General features: G+C 52.2%; 1 protein-coding gene across 9 annotated transcripts in view; it reads right to left on the bottom strand.

Annotated features, from left to right (window-relative positions):
• Positions 1-22,079, bottom strand: part of CLEC16A (C-type lectin domain containing 16A) — a 206,445-nt gene that overhangs the window by 81,808 nt on the left and 102,558 nt on the right. For all 9 annotated transcript variants that reach the window (XM_057748398.1, XM_057748402.1, XM_057748399.1 and 6 more), the window contains one exon: positions 19,750-19,870. In XM_057748398.1, the coding sequence (XP_057604381.1) occupies positions 19,750-19,870 (121 nt within the window). The remainder of the gene's footprint in view (positions 1-19,749; positions 19,871-22,079) is intronic.

The following is a 22,079-nucleotide window of genomic DNA, read 5'->3' as shown; positions in this document are numbered from 1 at the left end:
GGATTGAATCCCACTGTGTTGCTCAAGCCCAGCCTTCTAAGCCAACGCTCCACCTAGCAAACGCTGTCCACGTTTAATATCGATAGGTGGCTATAAAGAAAGAAAAAAAAGCAGTCTAGGTTCATTTCGTAAGTTAAAAATGACAGTACTGAATATTAAATGTGGTTTTACAACACCGTTGTAAGATGAAAATCACAGCCAGGCCCGAGGGAGGGAGCACTTTCCTCCTCAACGCCCTGGGTCTCTGCAGGCAGGTGGGGTCCTGGAGTTGACCTTACACGCAGACCCCGGGGCGGGAGGTGAGATGGTTTTAGAAGGCACGTATGTGAATGGTTACTTTTATTTTAGTCATTCTGTATTATCTTCATGTGTAGTGAGAAAACTATATGCTTTGCTATGCATCCCAAGATTTCCAGGAAAAGTTAGCATTAGCTTAACCTACCCCACCTGGCCCTGAGAGGGAGCTATTCTGAATAGATTCAAAGAAAAAGATTAAATGAACGATAATACAGTTGGTTCTCTGATGCAGCAAATGCCTCCAAGGTGGTACTCAAATACCTCCTGCGTGGGGATCACCGGTACCTGGGTGCCTCTGTCGCGAGGAGGTGGACATGAATTGAATGGAAGAGACAGGGCAGCACTGATTGATAAGACGACACCAGGCTCCAGAAAGGCAAGCGCTGGGGCCGTGTCCAGGCACTCAAGTCTCTGGGGCAGTGGTATAAAGTGACTTGGCAACTGCCACTATCTGAGGGCCATGCATCTCAGCTAAGTCTTTAACAGGGAAATTAGCTACCCTTGCATTTCTGTCCCAGATATTTATTACGGCAAAACACTGTGAAAACAACATGGGTTCTCTCACCGAATCCTCACAACACCCCCCAGAAGGGGGAAATGGTTACTATCCCCACATTATGGCTGAGATGAAGTAACCTGCCCAGGGCACAGAGACAGCGAGTGGGGGCCTGAGCTGGGGGGACTGGCCCAGCCCGTGTTCCTAACCACTACATCCATGGCCTCTACCTATCAGGCCAGGGCATGAGCCCAGGGACCCCCACCTGAGCCTTATCCTTGGCTTTGGTGCTTGTGTGTACACTCCAGAAACCACAGACGTTTCCCAGACCAAATCTCCATCAAAACCAAGCACAACAACAATAACGGCAATAATAGTAACAGTGCACTTTCAACAAACGGTGGCTCTGTGCTTTACACACATTATCTGGTTTCATCCTCATGACATCCTGGTTAAGCAGCCATGATTTATTATTCTCCCTACATCACAGATGAGGCAACAGAGGGCCTGAGAGGTGAGGGTACTTCCCATGGCACACAGCCACCACGTGGCAGAGCTGGGAAGTGGAGCCCAGGCCAGCCAGGCCCCAAAGCTCTCGTCCACAGCCACTTCCAGCCCTGTCTGCCCCCCAGGCTTCAGCCTTGTCACCCGTGTTGTTATCTCCCTCAGTCCAGACACTGCTGAAGCCCTGCAGGGGCAGCTGACCAAGATGGTCAAGTAGTGTCCATGCTCTGTCGGTCCCCCTCTTCTCTGGTGGCAGTGCTGGGGGAACCCAAGGGCAGTCCTGGAGCTTTTTCTGGTGCTGGACGGTCAGCCAGCGACAGTGATGGTTTAGAGATGACCATCTGCAAATGAACCCTGCCCCCGCAGTGGGCCTGCCCCACCTCAGCCCAGCCCAGAACTTGCTAACCTCCTGCAATCAGTCAAGGCCTTGATTAGCTAAGGTTTCCTCTTTCCTTTCAGCTTCGGTCTTTGCTCCCCCCTTATGGTCAGTTCCTCAGATTTCTCCCTGGCTGAGTGCAGGGTGGGCCTGGGTGCTCCTGGTCCCCCAACCACCCAAATGCCAGCTGGTGAACTAAGAGATTCCCAGGGATTAGGCAGAGGATGTGTATTCTCCAGCGTGGCCGAGATATCTGCTGCACCAAACAGTCACGCCCTCCCTGTCTCCCCAGCCTCTGACAGTTTGGTGAGGCCACAGGGACATGGAGCAAAAAGCTCACCCTCCTGGCTGAAGGAGCTCTCTCGTTCTTCCCCGCCCTTCACTGTGAGGACAGGGGTGTGTGCCGGGCCGGGCGGCTATGGGATGGTGGAGCCTCCGTCATCCCAGCCTCGGAGTGACATGAGGAGCAGGGCACCCCGCTGGGGCACCCTCCTGGACCCACGGGGGGCCAGGAGTGTGAGCAGGCAATAAATCTTCACCGTGTTAGTGAACGGAGGTCCATCGTTCCCACAGCACCGCCCAGCCTGACCTGGAGAAAGCAGCACCCAGCACCCGGGCCCAGGGCCCCAGAGGCCTGGAGATGGAGCCACCTACGAGCAAGCCGTGAGGCTGGCCTTGGGCCTGGCAACCAGAGACCACAGCAGGTGGTGACTGCTGAGGGCTCGTAACATGCCGGCGCTGGGCTAGTTTCAAATGCATTTCCCCACTATCTTCTTTGTAGCTGTATTTTACATTGCTGGCCTTGTTATCCTCATTTTGCAGATAGGAAAACAGACACTTGTAAAGATGAAGAGGGCGACTGAGGCCTCATGCTGAGTGACAGAGCTGGGACCTGGCCCGAGCCCAGTCTGCCGCCTCCCGGCATCTCCCTCCCTGGGGACTCAATCTGAGGCGTGCCTTCTCTACCCTTCAGTAAAATCGCCATGCCGTTTGTTTTTTATAAGCCACAGATGTGCCCTCTGACCATCCAATTAAGGCTTGAGGCATGAAAATGGGTCTGTCATGTTCCGCTCTGACAGCCAGGCTGCAAGCCCCTGCCCACGATCCCACCAGGGACAAGGACCTTGGTTTCTGCACCCCGTCCCGTGAACGAGTCCAGCTGGGCCCCAGTTGAGAACGGGTGTCGGAGAGGTACCTGTCAAGCCCTCAGACAACGACAACAGACTCCGGGGAAGAGGGGCTCTGGAGCTGTCCCTTCCCCCACCCCTGCAAAGGCACCACTGATTTATACGTGGGGCCAGGAGGGGCCTCCCCAAACCAGGCCCACAATGGCCGTGAGTTATTCCAGCCAATGCGCAGCCATCTGGCCACGGGCCCTTTCTGCCTCTGGAATTGATGGTGCAGTATTAATTTTCCTCGAGGTAATCACTGTGCGTGCCTGGGCTGCTTCTCCCTGAGCTGCGTCTTCCGGAGGAGCTGCACAAGGGCGGGCATTTCAAGGGACGGGAAGGAGCACCAGGTACAGTGGTGTGATTTACTACATGTTTGGACGCATCGATTGACCTGTAGGGTTTCAGATCGTCCCCTCCACAACAGAGATGACTCATCCAGCTGGGCACGTTCAGAAGACGAATGCCAGGCCCTCGAGTCCAGTCCTGATCTCATTCCAACTTCCCAGAGAGAAAAGAGACCAATCCAAAGAGAGGGAGAATGTCAGGTGCTGTCAGAAGGAGGAGGCCCCTGAGTATGGCCCCTGGGCCCTGGAGTCACCGTCTGTTTTTTGAAAACAAAGTCAGTGTCCTCACTTGTGGCTGAATCCTAAACCACCTTCTCGTTTCCATTCACCTGCGGCAAAACTTCACCAAGGACCCGCTACACTGTCAGCCCCAGGACTCAACTGTGAAGAGAAGACTTGGGGTTCCTGCCCCAAGCAGCGTGGTGCCCATATGAATCGAAAAACAGCACGAACACAGAAAATTACACACAGCGGCCAATGCCATGAAGAGAGAGATCTGGTGGCAAGATAAGGTTCTGCTGGGAGGCCAGCTGTCTGCAGAGATCAGAAGGAGGTCAGGGAGTGAGCCAAGCAAAGGGGGGCCCTGGTGGCGGGAGAGAGCGTCCCGGGCAGAGGGGCCTGGCCTGTGTGAGAGTTAGAAGCACGGTCAGGGAACCCAAAGGGCTGGAGAGCAGGCTGAGGGCCTGACCGCGCAGACCTGGTGGCCCTGGAGGGCTCAGGCCCTGACTCTGCTGGTGAACAGTGAGAGCAGCAGGGGAGAGCGGGGCTTCGATGCGCTGCTGCCAGAGGCCAGGGGCCCGTGTCCTCCACATGCCCTCCCTGACCAGGCCAAACGCCCACCACCGGTTTCCATCCTGGTAGCTTAACACAGGCCGAAGCAGCTCAGGGCCTCCTCTCCCCCTCCCTACACGAGCTCCGTGCCAGCTTCCCCTCAGATGGCCTGCCCGGCCCTCCTGGCCGACAGAGCAGCTCAACAGGCAGGGGAGGGTCCTCCAGGTCAGGAGAGAGGACGGGGGCCCTGGGCCAGGGCCTTGTGTTTATTCTGGTCTCCAGGCTCCGCTGTCGACCAAGACCAGCACTGGGGAAACGGGAGATGTCATTACCTGTGCTGAGGTGGAATAAAGGCTTCAGGGCTGAGAAGAGTTGGGCGACGCAGCAAGGGAGAGGAGTCAGTGGGGCTTGGCAGGTGGGAGCCTGGGCGCTGGAGAATGGGCCTGGGGTCAAGTGCCAGCTGGGCCCCTCTAGGCTGGGGGGTGAAGCATCTGCAATGAACCCTCAGACGGTGCCTGGCATCCGAGGACTTGCCGACGAGGGGTGGCTCCTACCACCCCTACTCGCTCAGGGGCTCTGGGTCTGCAGGGCGTCTCAGAGCCCTTGACCAGGCTCTCCAGGGGTCAAGGCAGGGAGGGCAAGCCAGAAGACTTTCTGGAGGAGGAGCTGCAACCTTAGACTCCGACAGGGAGCTCCCGCGCCCTCCCTGATGGGGCCAGGAAGCCGTCCATCTGAAGCTGGCATTCCACCTCCCACAATTTTCAGAGCTAAATAAAATTTCACACCCACCCACAACAAAACAGCAAAACCAGAATATAGATTCATCAAATATGGAAGTTTTAAACCTCTATATCCTGGGTGGGAAGGACCTTCTGCCTGGACCTGGCTGGGTGAAGTCTGGCCTTAGGAAGAGAGCGTGTCTTTCTTTTCAAGAGAAGAAAGAAGCCTGCATAAAGGGATCGAAGAGGCAGGGCCCGCCTGTCTATTCCCAGTGCCCAGCCCGGGCCCAGCTGGCACGCAGTAGGGCCTCGGTAAATGGTCCGCTCAACCAATGTGGACACATTCACTGTAAACCCATCGGGATTTCAGCCTCGTCAAGTTTCACTTTTAATTCCCAACTTTCACCCAAATGAGTTCCTGTCTTGGGGTCACCTAGCATCATTTAGGGAGTAGGGTGCGGGCTGTCGCTTGTTTTCAAGAGAAACACTGACTTCCCAGCAGGAAGAAGTGAAAGCTGGACCTGGACCTAGGGGCAGGGTGGCCTGGGTGGGGCAGTGGCATCACCCATGAGCCCAGGTCTCTGGCCCTGAGGGGAGCGTCGCTGTGCTTTCCTGTTACGTACGCACAGGTGCTCGAATGCATACACGTACACATAAACACACACGTGCGCACACACACAGTATCTAAGGTTATGGTGGGTTTTGTTTTTTTGTTTTTTTTTTAAGCAAGAGCTATCAAAATCGAGGGAGGTATCTGCAGAATTTTGCAGAACCTCTATTCTCATGCATATACTTAAAGCCTGAATCAGAATGTTTTTCCATCATGGTCAACAATGTTCTCATTTCTTGAGGGGAAAAAAGAACCAAAAAAAAACAAAAAAACAAAACCAACCCAAGAACACATTTATTTTGTTTTTACATCCAGCCACAGACCATTTAGTGACTGGAACCCTCTAATCCCTTCCTGGAGAAAAGTCTTTCTCAAAACCAAATGGGGGCTTTGATAAAAATTCCTCCTGGCCAAAATCGGCTGGAGAGAACCTGCACTCTCAGCACAGCTGTCCTAGACTAATGGCGTGTGAGAAGAAACCATAAGGACCCCTGTGGTTTGAGAACGGTGTGTGTGTGTGTGTGTGTGTGTGTGTGTGTGTGTGTGTGTGTGTGTGTGTGTGTGTGTGTGTGTGTGTGTGTGTGTGTTGGTCCAGGACTACGGGGTCAGATGGCCATGGAGGGTGACACTGGAGTCTTTTAGGTCAAAAAGGAGAGTTTTGGGGAGAAGGGAGCCTGAGCTGCCTGGGAGAACACCAACCACAGGAAGAGCCTCAGCAGCAGGAACCCAGAGGAAGGATGGAGACTGGCAGCAAAGGCAGGAAGCGGCCAGGTGCAAGAACCATGGGAGGTGACCTGGGGACCGTCAGGGGGCAGAGACCAGGGTGACAGTGGCAGGAAGCAGGGAGACATGGAGAGAGGAGTCTTAACCTGTACCACCAAGCGGGGGCCCTGCCAGGCATGCCTCAGCCCTACGTGGGGCTGAAGGGTCAGGAAGACGTGGTGGGAGGTGGGGTCTGGCCACATAACCCAGAAGCACCCGCAGGGTAGCTGTCCCTAGCCACCGCACCTGTCGGTTCTCGGGAGCTCCTTAACTGCAGAGTGTCACGCGGGGCCTCCGCCCCATCTGCTGCCAGTTTCCACATCCCACCCTTGGTAGATAGAATAATGGCCTCCACTGATGTCCATGCTCGAGTCCCTGGAATCTGTGAAGGTTTCTTACAAAAGGGATGCCACAGGTGTGATTAAATGAATGACTGTGAGATGGGAAGAAGATTCTGGATTATCAGGGTGGGCCCTAACTAATCAGAAGAGGTCCTTAAACGCGGAAGGGGGAGGCAGATGGGGAGGTGCAAGTGATGTGATATCGGAAGGCTTTGACCCACCATGGTTGGTCTGAAGATGGAGGAGGGGCAAGGAGCCAGGAACGGAGGCAGCCAGCAGTTGGAAAAGGCCAGGAAACAATCTGCCCTAGACATTCCAGAAAGGAAAGCAGGCCAGTGATTTTAGCCCAGTGAGACTTCTGACCCACTGAACTGTGAGATAATAACTGTGTCATTTTAAGTCACTAGATTTGTAGCCATTTGTTACAGCAGCCACAGGGAACAAACACACCACTGACATTCTACACACAGGGTATGACCAGGTCGCCATACCACCTACACGTCTTCACTTAGGACATCCCCGCCTGGAATGTTCTTGCCCAGTTTGTCTGCCTGCTAAACGCCCACTCAGAACAACACCCAGCTCAATGGCTGGGGCTCTCAGAAGCAATTCCTGTCCCTGTTCACCGCCACCCCCGGCCAAGGCCCAACTATGCCGTTCTCACCGCACCCTGCACTTCCCATCAAAGCACCCACATCCACCTGCTGCCGTAACTCCTGCCGGGACGCCACCCACTGCCCGGAGGGAAGGCTGCGTCTTCTCCGTCTTCACATTTCTGAAGACTGCAGGCAGGGTCCACCACTCTATCAATTATGGATGTATCAGTGGGTAAGTGAATGGATGGAGGGGTTACAGCCCAGAGTCAAGTGTACAAGTTCCCGGTCTGAATCCTGTGTGTGTGTCCTGGCAGAGGGTGAGCCGGGGCAGGTTACTTTACCTCTCTGTGCTTTGGCTTCCTCGTCCATAAGATGGGGATACTAACAAGACCTACTTGGCCAGGTTGTGAGGGTTAAATTAGTTAACCCATGTCAAATACTCACAATAGTGTCTGGCCCGAGGAAATGGACCAATAGGTGGTACCTACTATCATTCCTGTGGGATCCAGCAGAGGATGCTGAGCACAAAGGGAAGATCTGAAGCCAGGGGCCAGGACGACCTCAGGGAGTGGCATCAAGGCTGCAAAAATCTAGTCTAGAACCTTCAGGAGACACTGTCTGGCACTCAACGTTTCCACCTGCAGCTTCCTCTGTATGAATCTGGTGCCGGGGCTCATCGAGCTGAAGGCAGCAAAGGGAAGGGGACCCAGGGGAGAACAGAGAAAGCTGTAGATTTTCATCAATTCTGCTGCTCTGGAGAATGCAACCCATCACTGGGAGGGAGGCACATTTTATGAGGCACCAGTTACAGGCTAAAGGTTAACTGGAGTTATTTAAATGACATGCCTATTTCCTGGCTTTGCACAGCTCTGGAAAACCCCAACTGCACTTAGAAAAATGTAAAGCACACTATAAAATTCAAAGGCCTGAGTATGGGTGATGAAACAGATGAATGCAAAAGATAATTTGGATGTGCCAAGTTGAAAACCAGGAAGCTGCGTGGAGCTTTTCTACGTGAGGACTTGGCAGGGAGAGGAAAGGTCTACTTCACCTTGAACTTGGTATAAAAAATGGTGGCCCTGAGCAGAAGGGAGGAAAGAAGGGAAGATGGGAAGAGAACGTTTAGCTCTCAATTATAAGCAAAACAGTTTAAACAGTGGGGAGACATGGAAAGGCAGCCTGAGCTCTCTGGCTCCCGAGCCTCCTGGTCCGGCTGTCTGCTCCCGAGGCGTTTTTACGACTGTGCCTGAAGCAGAGCAGGCTGTTTCCAGGCCTGGCACTGGTTCAGGACAACTGGAGAGTCAGGAACGGGCTGGGATTTCAGTGCTGCAGAGACTGCTGGGTCGGCAAGGGCAGTTCTTGCCCAGCCCACATATGTCGGGTGGAGCTGCAGGGCTGGGCTGGGGTTGTGGTCTAGGGGGCCCGGCTGGTCACTGGGCGCTTCGTCTCTCCAACAAAGGTGCCCCAGGTTGGAGAGGCAACGGGGTCTGTCTTCAACCAATGCAGAAGCATGCTGCAAGCACCGTTAACTTTACACAAACTCCACCGCCTTCAGGAAGGGAGTGGGGAGGGAAACTGTTCAGATGCTGCAGCTGCTCTGGCTGCCACCCCACTGAAGGGGAACAGCCTGAGGGGCACGTGGGACTCTGTGCCTCCCTCGAGGATCCTCGGGCTCTCCCGCCTCTGCTCTAAGGGCCCCTCCCAGTGCCCAGTGAGATGCTCTCAGGTAAAGACACTGGATCTCACACAAGGAACCCAACCTCCTCTTCCTCTGGTGCTCAAGGACAGGTCAATTTCAGCCCTGAAGTGAAGACCGGCTGTGTCAGGTCATTGAGACGTGACTCTCCTACGTGTCACCTTCTCAAGGGATCTGTGAGGGTGACCTGCAGAGCCAGCAGGTGTCCACCTGACAAGCGGACTTCAGAACCTAGAGAAAGATGTGGCCGCTGCATCTCGCCACAAAGGCGGCCTCCCTGGTGACACTTGGTTGATCAGGAGGTGGGCAAGGAGAGCTCCGAGAGCAAAATGGAACTCATGGAGAACAGCAAAGCAGAGACAAGTGTTAAGTTCCAGATACACCCGCATCCTGTCTAACCCAATGGTCTGCAACACTGGCTGTAGAATGGGATCCTCCAGGGAGCACTTACAGCTAGAGAGGCCGGGGCCCAGCCCCAGGGCAAGTCTGGAGTGGGGCCTGGGCACAGATAGTTTTTCAAACTCCTAAAGTGACTCTAAGGCACGTGACAGGTTTTGACACACGAAGCTCTGGGCCAGAGACCGCCAGCCCCACCTCCGCCCTGGCCTGCAGAGTGGGGGCAAGTTAGCCGCCCCCAGAGCGGTTCCTCTGACGCGCAGCTACACGCAGGGCGGCACAGCAAACCAATTTTCACTTCTATTTCCAGGCAGGTCAAACTGGAAGTGATAATTTAAATGTTTAAATGCCCCAAGATCAGTATTCTGTACATCTCTTGAAAGCTCAGCAGAGCAAACTACATTTGACATGCATTGGAAAAATCAGTGCGGACGCTTGCTGTGCCGGGAAGAGGGCGGTCCTCCTCAAGGGACTCCCTCAGTCTTCAATCAGGACCGTCTCCTAAGGCAGATTCAATGGTCTAGTCTACGTTACTCCAGGTGTGTCTATGCCTCGACGTCAACCCTTACTTAGGACTCCGGCTGACACCCTTCCTAGGGCTTCTGCCTCATCTAAGTGGAAAGCATCTCCCTTCTCAGTAAGAGGTGGGGGAAGATGCTGGTCCCGTCCCCCAACTCCTGGTCTTCTTTGTGGGACCAGGGTGGGCTGGAGGCTGAGGGCTGGCTGAAAGCAGTGCAGGGTTGGCAGCAGGACAGGTGCTGGGGATGGTGGCACCGGTGTCCCAGGCCGGGGGAGATGGCAGGCTCAGGGCAGGCGCCTGCTCCTGTCACGGACCTTTGGTAAAGGTCACGCTGTCTGTTGCTGCTTCAGTCTCCCCAGAGATTTGTTTTGGGTGTTCTGTGGTTAATCAGAGCGCGGGGCCAGAAGCTAATCCTCCACTCTGGAGGCCTGAGCAGTCACTGGATCCCGTGTTGTCCCCTGGTGGCTGGGCAGGGTGGCGGAGGTGGGCGGGAAACCAGCGGCTTTGGGGTGAGGAGCCCTGTGTAGGCAGAGCCCCCGACAGCCTCACCGAGTGGGCTGGAGCGAGGGATGTCTTGAAACTCAACAGTAACCCTCCACCCCGCTACCCCACGAATTTCTGTTTCCTGTGGCAGCTCACTGCCACCACCCACCCATCAGTCAGAAGTGAAGAAGGGATCCAGGAGGCTGGCTTCAGTGCTGGGGCGGGGCTCGCCCGAGCGCCTGTGACTAGAGGAGCCCAGGAGGGAGAGAAGGGGAAGGAGGGCGGGGGCCTCATCACGCAGGCTCTGAGGGGCCCAGGCTGGACCCTGGAGGGCTCTGACGGCCACTCTATGCAGGAGAGTGGAGGAAGCTGCGCGGCAGTCACGGGGTGGCTTCCAGGGTCCAGATCAGGGCGGAGGCGCTGAAGCTGCTGAGCGGGAGTGCAATTCTGGATCTGTCTGATGCCTGAACTGGCAGAACTGGCAGGCTTGGCTGCAGGGATGAGAGGAGACAGGATTCTCCAAGGCTTTTGGCCCAAGTGACTACAAGGACTGAATTTCTGTTTACTGACAGGGAAAGATGGTCAAGTATGAGGGGCTTCTCTGTTGGCCTCTGCTGGCCGGGCCCCAGAAAGTCGCCAGGCGCTGTGCTCAGCCTGGCAGGCAGCGTCTCTCCCGTGAGGTAGACAGAGATCTGAGGTCAGGGGGACACAGTCACATCCGACACAGAGTCTGACAGTGCTGGAGCTGCGACCCCACCACTACCTGGACGCCGTCCGCTCTCCTGGCTGCCCTGAGATGCAGCCGCATCTACTTCCCGAGGGTGTGGCATGCCTCAGAAGATGTTCCTTGAGCAAGTGTAAGCCACAGGTCCCCTGTGATCAGAGAAGTCAAAACCGTGGTCCCATTTTCAAATGCCTGGGCGGGACTGGGGTTTGGAAAAAAAATACTTAAATTGTAGAACGCCTTCAGCAGAAATGATCATTTTAACAGGTAAAGAAGCAGAAAGCTCAAAACCTAGTCTCTACACTCAAACACCTCATCTCCCCAACGCATAGGATGGACTCTAGAAACTCTGCTTTGTAGAGGGGAAAGAAATACTAACTTTTGTCTTTTCCAGAACTGTCTAGGACTGCTTTGATACATAACCAACAACAGAGGGCACAGCCATTAGGTGACCTTGTGATTTCAGCAGAACATGTCTCTCTAATGTAGCTCAATTATGATTGTAAGTTTATAAAACAGGGAAAGATTACAGGAATATACATTAAACCACATCAATGAGTGCTACGGAGGGAAAAAAAAAAGGTCCAGCAGACAGGTACCAATCAAATAATCAATACGTAGGAAACAGCTACATCACCCTGCTTTAAAAGAACCAAATAATGCTGCAATTGGATTTACTTTAAAATTTTCCACTTGAACAAAACTGACAGCTGTATTATAATCACATTTCCAGTCACTTTATAAGATACAAATTTCATTTCTCCATATTTCTACTTCATTTCTGAAAAGGGGCCAGCAACATTATTCATCAAGCACACGGAGAAGCAGCCTAATTCATAGAGCGGGGGAAACGCTGTTAATTCCATGTTTTTGGTTTCCTTAGAGAATTGGTGGTTTAATTCAAATGTGATTTTTTTCTGATCAGTCTAGCTCAGGGATCTAGTTTCAAAGGGTAGAGGAAAAAAAGAGCAGCATTTTAGCCCTTAGGTAAAATGATTTGGGATAGCTCAACTGTTGAAATTAGGACAATCTACATTTTTAGAAAACACCAAGGTGGGTTTAAGATTCCTGGCACATTTCAACAGGGAGGAAAAGCCTACACTGGGAATCTGACTTTTCAAATGTCTTGGTAACGATGAACAAACATCACTCTTTTAATGCACAATCCAACTGCCTCAAATTACTCAAGACAACCTTTGGATATGCCACTTTCATGTTAATGAAAGTGTCTTAAATGTTTATGCATAATTAACGAGAGAGCTAAAGCTTTAATCAGTTCAATCCAACAAGTGTTCTTTGAGTGCCTACTATGTGCCAGGCCCTGTGCTAAGTGCAAGTTTGAGGTGTGCCTGGGGAGGGTGGAGGAGGAGGGCTGGGAGGGCAAGCCTGGCAGAGGGGCCACCTGGGCAAAGGCCCAGCGGTGGGGAATGGCTGTGTCTAGGAACCTGTAAGCAGTACCACAGCCAGGTGGGCTCAGATGCAGGGAGACATAAGGCAGAGGTGGAGGGCCAGGAGCTCCTAAATCTACAAGCTGGGTAAATGATGTGTGAAATCTACAAGTGTGGGCTAGATGTGCCTTTCAGACACCAGCAGCAGGGTAGCTGGACCAGTGTGGGGCAAAGCCATGGGCTGGGATCCCACATGGAAGACACTGGTCACAGAGTCTGGGCTGGGGAGGGGGCAGAGCTGCAGAGGTGGGATAGCTGCTGACCCCCTCACCCTGGGGTCGGAGCAGGGTCAGGAGTGGTTCCAAGTCAGCAGGTGGGGATGTGAAGAGATCCAGCATGGACCATATTCCCTCCAAAGACAAAACACGGCAGGGGAGTGCAGGCCGAAGAGCCACAGAACCACACTCGCCTGAGACGGGACTTCAAATGCCACATCCGTACTCGTCTCTCGGGTTTCACGCTAACAACATTAGTCCTCTTCAATATTAGCACGAAACAAACCGCTTCTCTGGGGCTCCAGGCCTGAACGCTTGACCTAAATCGCCCCTGAGGAGCCATGTGGGCCTGAATCAAGCCTCCCCTACAGGTTTCAGTTCTTCTCCAATCAGCGGGCACCCACCTTCCTGAAAGTGAGCTTTCCAAGAAACTCATCTAATTAACGAGCCCGTGTGGCTGCCTCCACTTCTCAATGTATCCCCTGGACAGAAACAGTCACGAGCCTTTGCGAGCACCTGCTAGTGCAGAAAGCACGTTCTGTGCCCAGTGTGCAGTCCGGATGAAGAATGCCAGTGACCGTTTCTGGCGGGAAAGCCTTCGCACACTGAGGCTGATGCCAAGCACTCTTGATGGATTCATTCTTTATTAACAGAATAGCTCCGAAGCTGGCAGTACCATCTCCCTACCTTCACAAAGGAGGAAGAAGCCTCAGAGAAGTTAACTAGTTTGCTCAAGGTCACACAGCTGGGATTCAAACCCAGGTTTTCTGAATCCAGAGCTCCGAATCCTAAACATTATACTCCTTGTTAATCAAATGTTGGATTTTTCAAGGACTTGATCTCTCTCCTTCCACTTCATTAAGCTTTTATTCTGAAAAATTTCACACTTTCAAAGAAGTTTAAAGAACAGTACAATAAACGCACATTTGTCCTTGACCTAGATTCATCAACGGTTAACATTTAGTGGCATTTGCTTCTTCTCTCACTGTACCCACACACTCACACGCTTTTATCTCATGAATCATTCCAAAGTTGTAAGCACCCCCTAAACTCTTCAGCCTGTACTTCCTAAGAACAAGGACGTTCTCCCACAGAACCACAATGCCATTATCACACCCAAGAAAGGTAATACGGACCTCAATGACATTATCCAATCACAATCTATATGGAAATTTTTCCAATTTCACACCAAAAAAAGCCCTCTAAAGCTACTTAGTTTTTATTCCTCAATCCAAGATCCAATCTCAGGTGACAGCTGTCATGTCTCTTCTGTTTCAATAATCTAAAATAATACCCTGGCCCTCTCCATTCTGTTTGGGCTTCCCTGACACTCCTGTTTATGAAAAGTGCAAATCGGTTGTCTAAACATCCCACATTCTGGGTTTGTCTTTCATAGTCTTTATTATTTATGCTCTTTTCTCTTTTTTGCCAAGATGAGGCACAAGACAGCGACTGGGCCATCAGCAAAATAAGGCAACAGAGAGGATTTTCCAGAACTGACAGGACCACAAAACTGGCCCCGGGCTTGCAAGAGAAGCAAATCAATGAGCTCACATTTTCATTGACTTACAATCAAACCACATAACTTGCTTAGGGAGCTTCACAATACTCTTGCTGGAAACGACTCTTTAGGCATTCAGATGAGTACAGCGAGAGATGTTTGCTTTGCCTAAAAGCTCTTGCCTGCAAGGGTGTTGGGACGAGGCACACAAGGTGCTAGAAAGTGGGGAAACGGAATATATAACATTCACGTTTACATTCATTAACAAGAGGAGAATAAAGAGGGGGGCATGGTCCAGAATTCAAACCTAGATGGAGAATTTGCAGTACAACTGCCACATGTGGGTGTCGTGGGCCTTCTAAATGCCCACAGCTGTGCTTGTGCTGGGGCACGAGTGGTCTGCAGGTGGGGGGCACAGCCAGAGCAGAGGCCCACGGTGGGAACACCCCTGGTGTGTCTGAAGAACAGTAAAGATGCAGAGAGACCCAGTTGGTATCGGGTGATTCCCAGCCTCGTAGGTCCCTGTAAACATCTCCCCTTTTAGTCAACGTGGGATGGAGGCCACTTTGGGCAAAGGAAGGACATGATCTGACTTATGTGTTAAGAGGATGACACTGGACACTGTGTCGAGAATAAACTGTAGGGGACAAGGCAGAAGCCAGTGGTTAAGAGGCTACTGCAACAGTGCAGGTGAGAGAGGGCAGCAGGGCAAGCCAGGTGCTGAGGGGCAGAGCTGGGGGAGACAGTCAGATTCCAGATATACATGGAGGGAAGTGCTGCCTAGGCATGCTGACCAACAGGCAGCTGAGGTTGAAAGAAAGACAGGAGTCAAGGAAGAGCCCCAGGTTTTGCCACTAGGATGGAGCGGCCTGCTACCAACTGGGAGATGGGAAGGCTGCATCCCCACGCCCTGTTCCCCACTGTCACTGGCCCCTGGGCCCCTACCACAACCTCTTAACTGGCCTCCCTGCGATCGTGCCAGGCATGTCACATATATTAATGCACTGACTCCTCCCAACACCTCCCATTTACACACGAAGAAACTGAAGCTCCAAGAGATTAAGTCACTCATTGAAGGTCATAACGCTGGCAGATGGCAAGGGGCCGAGCTGGGATTTCTCCTGGCGCAGCGTGCCTCCCAAGCCCACGCTCATAACCGCTAGGCCATGTGGCCTCTCCAGCCCCTTGCCGTGGCTTACAGGCCTCTGCGGGCACCGTCTGCTCCAGCAGTTCTGGTTCTAGAAGTGCACATTCAGGACGGCTGTCCCCACGGACACCCTCTGATGGCTTCCCACTGCACTGGAGTTGAGATCTGGTTCATCTCAGCCCCTCTCTCCCCTGATCCTTACCTGCCAGCCACACCAGCCTCCTCCGGGATTCTGGGGCACGCCAAGCTCTCGCCTTCCGCCTCCCCCTCTGACATCTTCTCGAACCGACAGGCCTCATCTTTGCATTCTCTCATGTAATCTTTTGGTCCCCTCCTTGCACGTGCCTCTCCAGAGAGGCTTCCCTCACCAGCTGCTGAGGCCCTTTCTCCTAGTTATCTGCTAACCCTGGACCCCGTTCATCATCTCCTCAGAGCTGCAATTTTGCATTTAGCATTTCCGTCCTTCCCTGTTTGTGGTCTCCCTGCCCCCAGCTGGAAGCACCGCAGAGCAGAGCCCAAGTCTGACTTTAGCTCACTGTCACATCCTAGATCCCAGCACTGTGCCTGGCATATAGCAGGTGCTCAATAAGTAGCTGAAGTAATGGATGGGTTTCGCTGAATGGACTTAAAAAACCAGATATGAGATGAGGTGCGTGCCGCACAGGGTGTGGCTACAACTCTGTAAACGTCAAGAGCCCACACAGCTGCTTCCTGAGGATGCCCGGCTGCCTGGCATCTCTTAGGGAGTCTGGATGACAGGGGAATTTCCCCTACTGTCATCGCCCATGTTATCTGGACGCAGGCAGACAGGCAGGAACCTGGCTTCTCTTCTGCTTATCCTCAGAGCACTACTGGGCTGTCAGTCAGTAGGCCCGGTGGTGATGGTGCAGGAGCGCCCACCTGCCTGGAAGCCTGGATGTGGTACAGCGCCCTTCGTCTGGGCCCACGCAGCCAGAGCCGTCTTTCTTACCCCCGAAAACGTACCCCCCAAAATGGTGCCATCACACAAGTGATGAACTGGTTTAAATGTTTCAGGATGTGCTCCTCAAAATGTTGTCAAAGCAGAAAATGCCAACTCCTGGGCGCCCCGCGGTGTGAGTTCTACCTTGCTTATTCAGCAGCTGCCGTGGGGACACCAGCCTTCCCTCACTGAGCACCTGCTATGTGCCAAGCAGGCAGCCCCGTGCTTCATGAACCTGGGCTCATTTGACCTTCAACAGCCCTCCCGGCAAAGTCTTTTAGAACCATTTTTAAGGCAAGGCCACTGAGCCTCACAAGCATTAAGACCCTGAGCAAGGTCACAAAGCTGCTTACTTCCAACTACAGCAGGGGCTGCCGAATCAAACGTCAATGGGGCCAGGTTGGCAGAACACAGAAGAGCGCAAGCCCCATCTCAGGCTCCACCCAGAGCAGAGGCAGGGCTGGACAAGCTCACCATTTGCAATGGTGGCAACCAATTCAATCAAGAAGAGAAACCCAAAGTCCTATCTATTAGAGAGAAGTATTCATAGATGCAGTAATATGATGTCTTCCATTTGCTTTAATACTCGGTGGGGGGAGGGGCAGGGGTTAAAAGAGAAATAAATGGTGGGGCCAAGGAAATGAGGCTTAGCAAAAGGGTAAGAACTATTGAAGCCGAAGCCCGGGTGTATACAGACACGGTTTTATTCCTTCTAAAATCTAATCTATTTCATCTAGTCAAGTCGACTCTAGTCTTCCCTCCTCACCCCCGCTTTATTCCCCTCCCTCCCCCTTCCTTTCACGGCTGCCAGGCCTGACCTCTGCCCCACACCACTCTTCTCTCCTGTGAAAACAAAACAGGCTTTCAGCACAGTTCACTTTTCTCCAAAGCGGCAACAGCCTTTTTGATGTTCTTTGTCAGAAGCCACCTTGCCAGAGCTCACCTGCCTCACCTGGTCCCTGGACACCTGGCCCCCGGGGGGCTGCTGGACATGCAGGACGGCTTCTGAGTGCTCTTATGCTGTGGTTTCTTATCAAAGTGTGACAAGGTTAGTAAATACACTTAAAGTCGCCTCTTCCTGCTGTGGGGTTGGCATTCCTTTAAACAGACCGTATCACCTTAGTTAAAGCTGACCAACCCCAAACACCTCTCCCTGAATCAGCTTCCTGGAGCTTCAGGGAGACAAAACATAACCGCATAAGAAGCAAGCCCAGCCTCTCACATTCAGCAAATACCAATGCCTTCACCTACGTTAGGACATGTCTTACCTGTAGTACACACAGAAGGCGTTTTGTGAAGGGCAAAGCATGTTAATTTTTCCCCAATGGAAGGTGAGAAACTCCAGTATTTAAGAATAATCACCACACACACACACACACACACAAAGTCAACACATACATATCTTACTCTAGTACCACATGCTCATAAAATCCATAATTCATAGTATTTTCTGAATGGCACTCTCTTTAGCAAAGACATAATTTGCAATCAGGCTGGGTAAAGACAGACAGCCATTACTTTAATGGCCAACTACCCAAAAAGGCTCAGTTAAGTGATCTCAACTAGCAATCTAATCAATTAAAATTGATAAGTGAAATACTTTTAACCTTTGTTTCAGCAGGCCATTCCTAGCGGGAGGAGGGAAGGAATGTGAATTCCCAGCATAAAATTTAATTCCATTTCACGGATGCAAACATTCTTGCTGCCTTGATGGAGTGGCCCCCTTTGAAGCAAACTGTTATTCTCTCTTTCCTTGAATCCAATCACAGAAAGATGGGTTTATGGGTCTCTCCAGCCAACTCCATCAATTTAATCCCTGTGGCCATTTCTCAAGGGGGAAAGGGCCAAAGAAGATGGGCACAGAGGGGACGTAGCTTCCTTGTTCTTCCGAGAAAGAAGGAAAAAAGGGCATAAACAAAAAGGAGGCCAGAAAAAGGAGCCAGACAACCACGTAAAACCCATAATAATCATTCACCAAGAAGCTTGCACGTGTCAGGCCGTGTGCTCTGCTCTTCACATGCATCAATGCGTTTGATTATCAGGTAATACCGACGACTCCGGTTTCCTGAGCACATGCAAGAGGCACTACGCTCAGTCATATTACATTTCACACTGTAGTTCACTCAAGTCTCAAAACAGCCCCGTAATATAAGGATGATCACCCCCAGTTTACAGGTGAGGAAACAAGTTGTGGTGGTTTCAATCATTTGCTCGAGGGAATACAGAGCAGGGCAGGGGTAACTGGCTCAAAAGCCAAGCCTCAATGGGCTATATCATAACTGCTGGTCACACAACTTGTCAAAACTCATTCAACTGTACACTAAAACTTGGTGAATTTTATTGGATGTAAACTATATTTCAATAAGCTGGTTTAAAACAAGGGGCTTCTCGTCACCATCTGTACACTACAAAGAGTGGCCATCTGCTGTCCCTGCCTCTCCAGCTCCCATCTCTTCTTTGTGAATTTCCTTTGAGGGCCCCCTCCGCCCTCACCCCCAGGTGATGGGGTTGGATTCAAAAGGAACAGGTCCCATCTCCCAGCACCACAGCTGAGCATGTGACCTTGGCCTAACCAATCAGTGAAATCACATTTTGCTGACCACTGATTGGTTCAGGAATGGTCATATGACCCAAGCCAGGCCAATGAGAGTGCTGCCCTGGACTTCACAGGGAAAGAGAAGCTCTGTTTCTTTCAGGGCTGCTTAGCCAGTTTGGCAGATCTTGGCCATCTTGTCACTACTTGGTGAGAACCCCCTGGAGGATAAAGGCAGAACAGAGGAAAGCAGAGCTGAGAGATGCACGTTGGCAGCTTCCAGATGACATTCCTTGAGTACCTAGATGTAGCCATGCCTGAAGGCAGAACTACTTCTGGACTTCACAGTGATATCAACGAACTCCCCTTTCTTTTTCCTTAAGCTAGTTTAAGTTGGGTTTTCTGTCTCTTACAACCAAAAAGTCCTAAAACATCACAATGTCTTTAAGAAATAAAAAACTATCTTGCCCATCAGTGTGCATGTGCCCCACAGCAAAAAGAAGAAAAGAGAGTTATATGAATATGAGAAGGCTTACGGGAACACGACCAGACTTTATACCCACTGTCTCCTTTAAATCTCAGCCTCACACTGCAGAGGAGAGCAATGAGGCACTGAGTGGCTAAATAAGAAGCCCAGGGTTGTAGGCTAAGCACATGGTTCTCTGGCCTCCAAAGCCTTCATCTTTACCTAAATGCTGATGATCTGCATTTTTGAAAGCTCTTTCTTTTTTAGCAGCAGAATCCTTTAGTCATTAAAATCATACAGACAACCTTTCATACACAAAACCACTCAGACTGGTGCTGCTATGACTACATGGAGAGCAGGGGTCCTGGAGCTGTGTCCACTCCTGCTGGAGACCCCAATCACTATGCACAGATCCTTCAGCAAAATGCCCGCACAGCTCCCTCTGGTCTCCAGAAAGCAGGGCCCACAGACTGACTTCAAGGTGCTCAGAATCTATGGCTCTTTTTTCAAAAGTTTCGTGTGACATGCACACTCTGTTAGCTCATGGTCACAGATCAACCCCAGTACAACATGCAGGTTGCACACGACACTCCTGGTGATGGTGACGCGTGAGCCAGCCTGGCAGTGCTCCCCCCCCCCCCACCCACCATGACGCGGGGTGACCAACTCACTCAGATCGAGGACGTCATCCGTTTTGATCAGGTCTTCTTCCCGCGTCAGTGGCAGCTGGGTCTCGGGCTCCCCTCGCAGTTGCAGTGACAGGGAACGGAGCATGAAGAACACCCGGATGGCCTGGTCCGACAGCGCGGAGAGCAGAGAAGAGGGAACCGGAAGTCACTTTGGTGAGATGCTCCATGTGGAGAAATCACTCAGTGACTCTTGATTTAAAACAAACAAGCCCACCTCCCCCAGAATCATGGTTCTGGTGCTTTCAGAGCCAAGATAAAAAACAATCAAGGATGCAGCCTGTTTTCAATTAGCCACAGGTTCAGGTTTGGGCCGCTTCACCTCACTCAGCACCTGTCATTTGCCAGGACCATCTGTCATGTGACCTTCATGGCACCCCTGCTCAGCAGGAAGCCCTGCTTCGCAGATGAGGCACTAAGACCTAAGGAGGTCAGTGACCTGCCCTAGGCTCACATCTAGGGAGGGCTAGAACCAGGCCTCTTCCAAATAAACTGGCACGGAATTTGGAAATGCAAGTCATGAGTGTTTCAAGGTTCCACCTACTGAATGTGGGGGCAAGGGAGACAGAAGGTGAGATGCTGGGGGGGTTCAGGGCTGGCCAGACCCGGCAGCTTTTCACCTGGGAGCCTCGGCCCCTTGGCCTTACAACGGAGGCTGTGCCACAGACAGGGCAGAGGACCTGGCACCTGGCAGGTGTGCAGTGATGTCAGTGCCCCAAGAGCCCCTCAGACTTCCGCAGCCAGCTTTCTGGGGATAGAGGTGGCCCCATCAGCACAGGGATTGCTGGCCCATTGAGAAGGAGTCGTGGTGGACTATGCCGTGGGCAGGCATTTCCAGAGAGCAGAATCCCAGGCCCCAGAAGCCAGAGAAGTTTGTGCAGAAAGCAGCCTTCACCCTGGGGTCGGCCTGCCCTAGAGGTACCCTCCCCTCAGGTCCTAGGCTGGGGCTGACTTGCCCACCAATCAGAGGCCAGGAAGCAGAGGGGCAGCCACAGGGGAGGCGGCCACAGGCCACCTGCCCTGACTCGTAGCTGGTGGGCCTGCCTGAGGGAAACAGCTCCTGAGTTAGACATACAAGGTCTGAGTTGGACTCCCAGCTCCACCGCGCTGGGCAAGGCCCCTGACCCCCTGCGAGTTTCCATTTCCTCCTGTGTGAAATGGGGGCAGGAGTCTCTACTGCACAGGGCTTCTGGGAGGCTCTGAGATGACACTGGCGGCACAGCAGCCAGTATGGGGTCCGTAAAGGGGCAGCCATCCCCTACTCCCGCCATTCCATAGCCGGGCATGGGAAGGCCATGGGGACAAACCACTGTCGCCACTGGTGAGCCACGCAGCTGCTTTTGGGTCCTCTTGTTTCCAGTTCCGAGGCTATAGGCCTGCCCCACTGAGATGGGAGGCTGCCCTTTATACAACGAGGTGCCTCCTGAAACAAGGGGGGGCGGGGACAGATGACTGCCCTCAAAGAGCCGGCTTGCACTGGCTCCCCGTGACCCAGGCAAGAAGCATGCCTGTGGGCACCTTTAAACCCTAATCCTGCCTCGGCTCAGAACTGGCAGGAGACCTTGGGCCAATTATTTAATTTCCTAATGCAGAAAACTGGAAGAACAACCTTGTCTCCTGGACCTATTCTGAGGTCAAGTATTCCTCTGTCAACCAGAAGCATTAGAGAAAGATAAGCTTTTCTATGATAATGATGGTAGTGGTGGTGGCCTTAGTATATGATCTGATTGTTCTTAATGCTTTAAAGTGCAGTCTTCATAAAGACATCCATAATAATCAGAAGAAAAACAGGTGTAGTTTCACTACAAAGTCCGCAAAAGTGTGCCAGGCACTGTGGGCACCTTATCGCAGTGTAAAGATTTTACGCAGGAAGAAATGGAGCTGAGGGGGTGAAGAGAGATCAAGTTTACAAAGCTGGTGAGAAGCTGAGCTGGGGACTGAACCCAGGAAAGTCTGATACTTGTGTCACTTAAGCAAATACACAAGGGAATTCAAACCCGGCTCAAGTGCAGAAAGCCCAAGCTGTAGGTGGTCACTTAAACCACTTGGCTGTTTGAGCTCTACCGTAAGGAGTCCTGACCTCGGAGACGAGGGGAAACAAGACAGCAAAAGGCCCATCACAGTCAGGTCCACGTGCAGGGGATGCCTCATTTCTGCGGCAAAACCCCATTCCTCTCGGGGTCTTGAAGACAAAGAAATCAAGCAAGACCCAAGCTGAGGGGTGACAGCCCAATTACTCTGAGAACCAAAAACCTTCCAACACATTAAAGGAGTTTGGAGTTTGGCTCCTAATATAGACCTTTTTGATGAAACAT

This window comes from Hippopotamus amphibius, chromosome 9, assembly GCF_030028045.1.
Source record: "Hippopotamus amphibius kiboko isolate mHipAmp2 chromosome 9, mHipAmp2.hap2, whole genome shotgun sequence".
Lineage (NCBI taxonomy): Eukaryota > Metazoa > Chordata > Mammalia > Artiodactyla > Hippopotamidae > Hippopotamus > Hippopotamus amphibius.
Note: the sequence above shows the minus strand (reverse complement) of the source record. Positions and strands in the feature narration are given on the sequence as shown.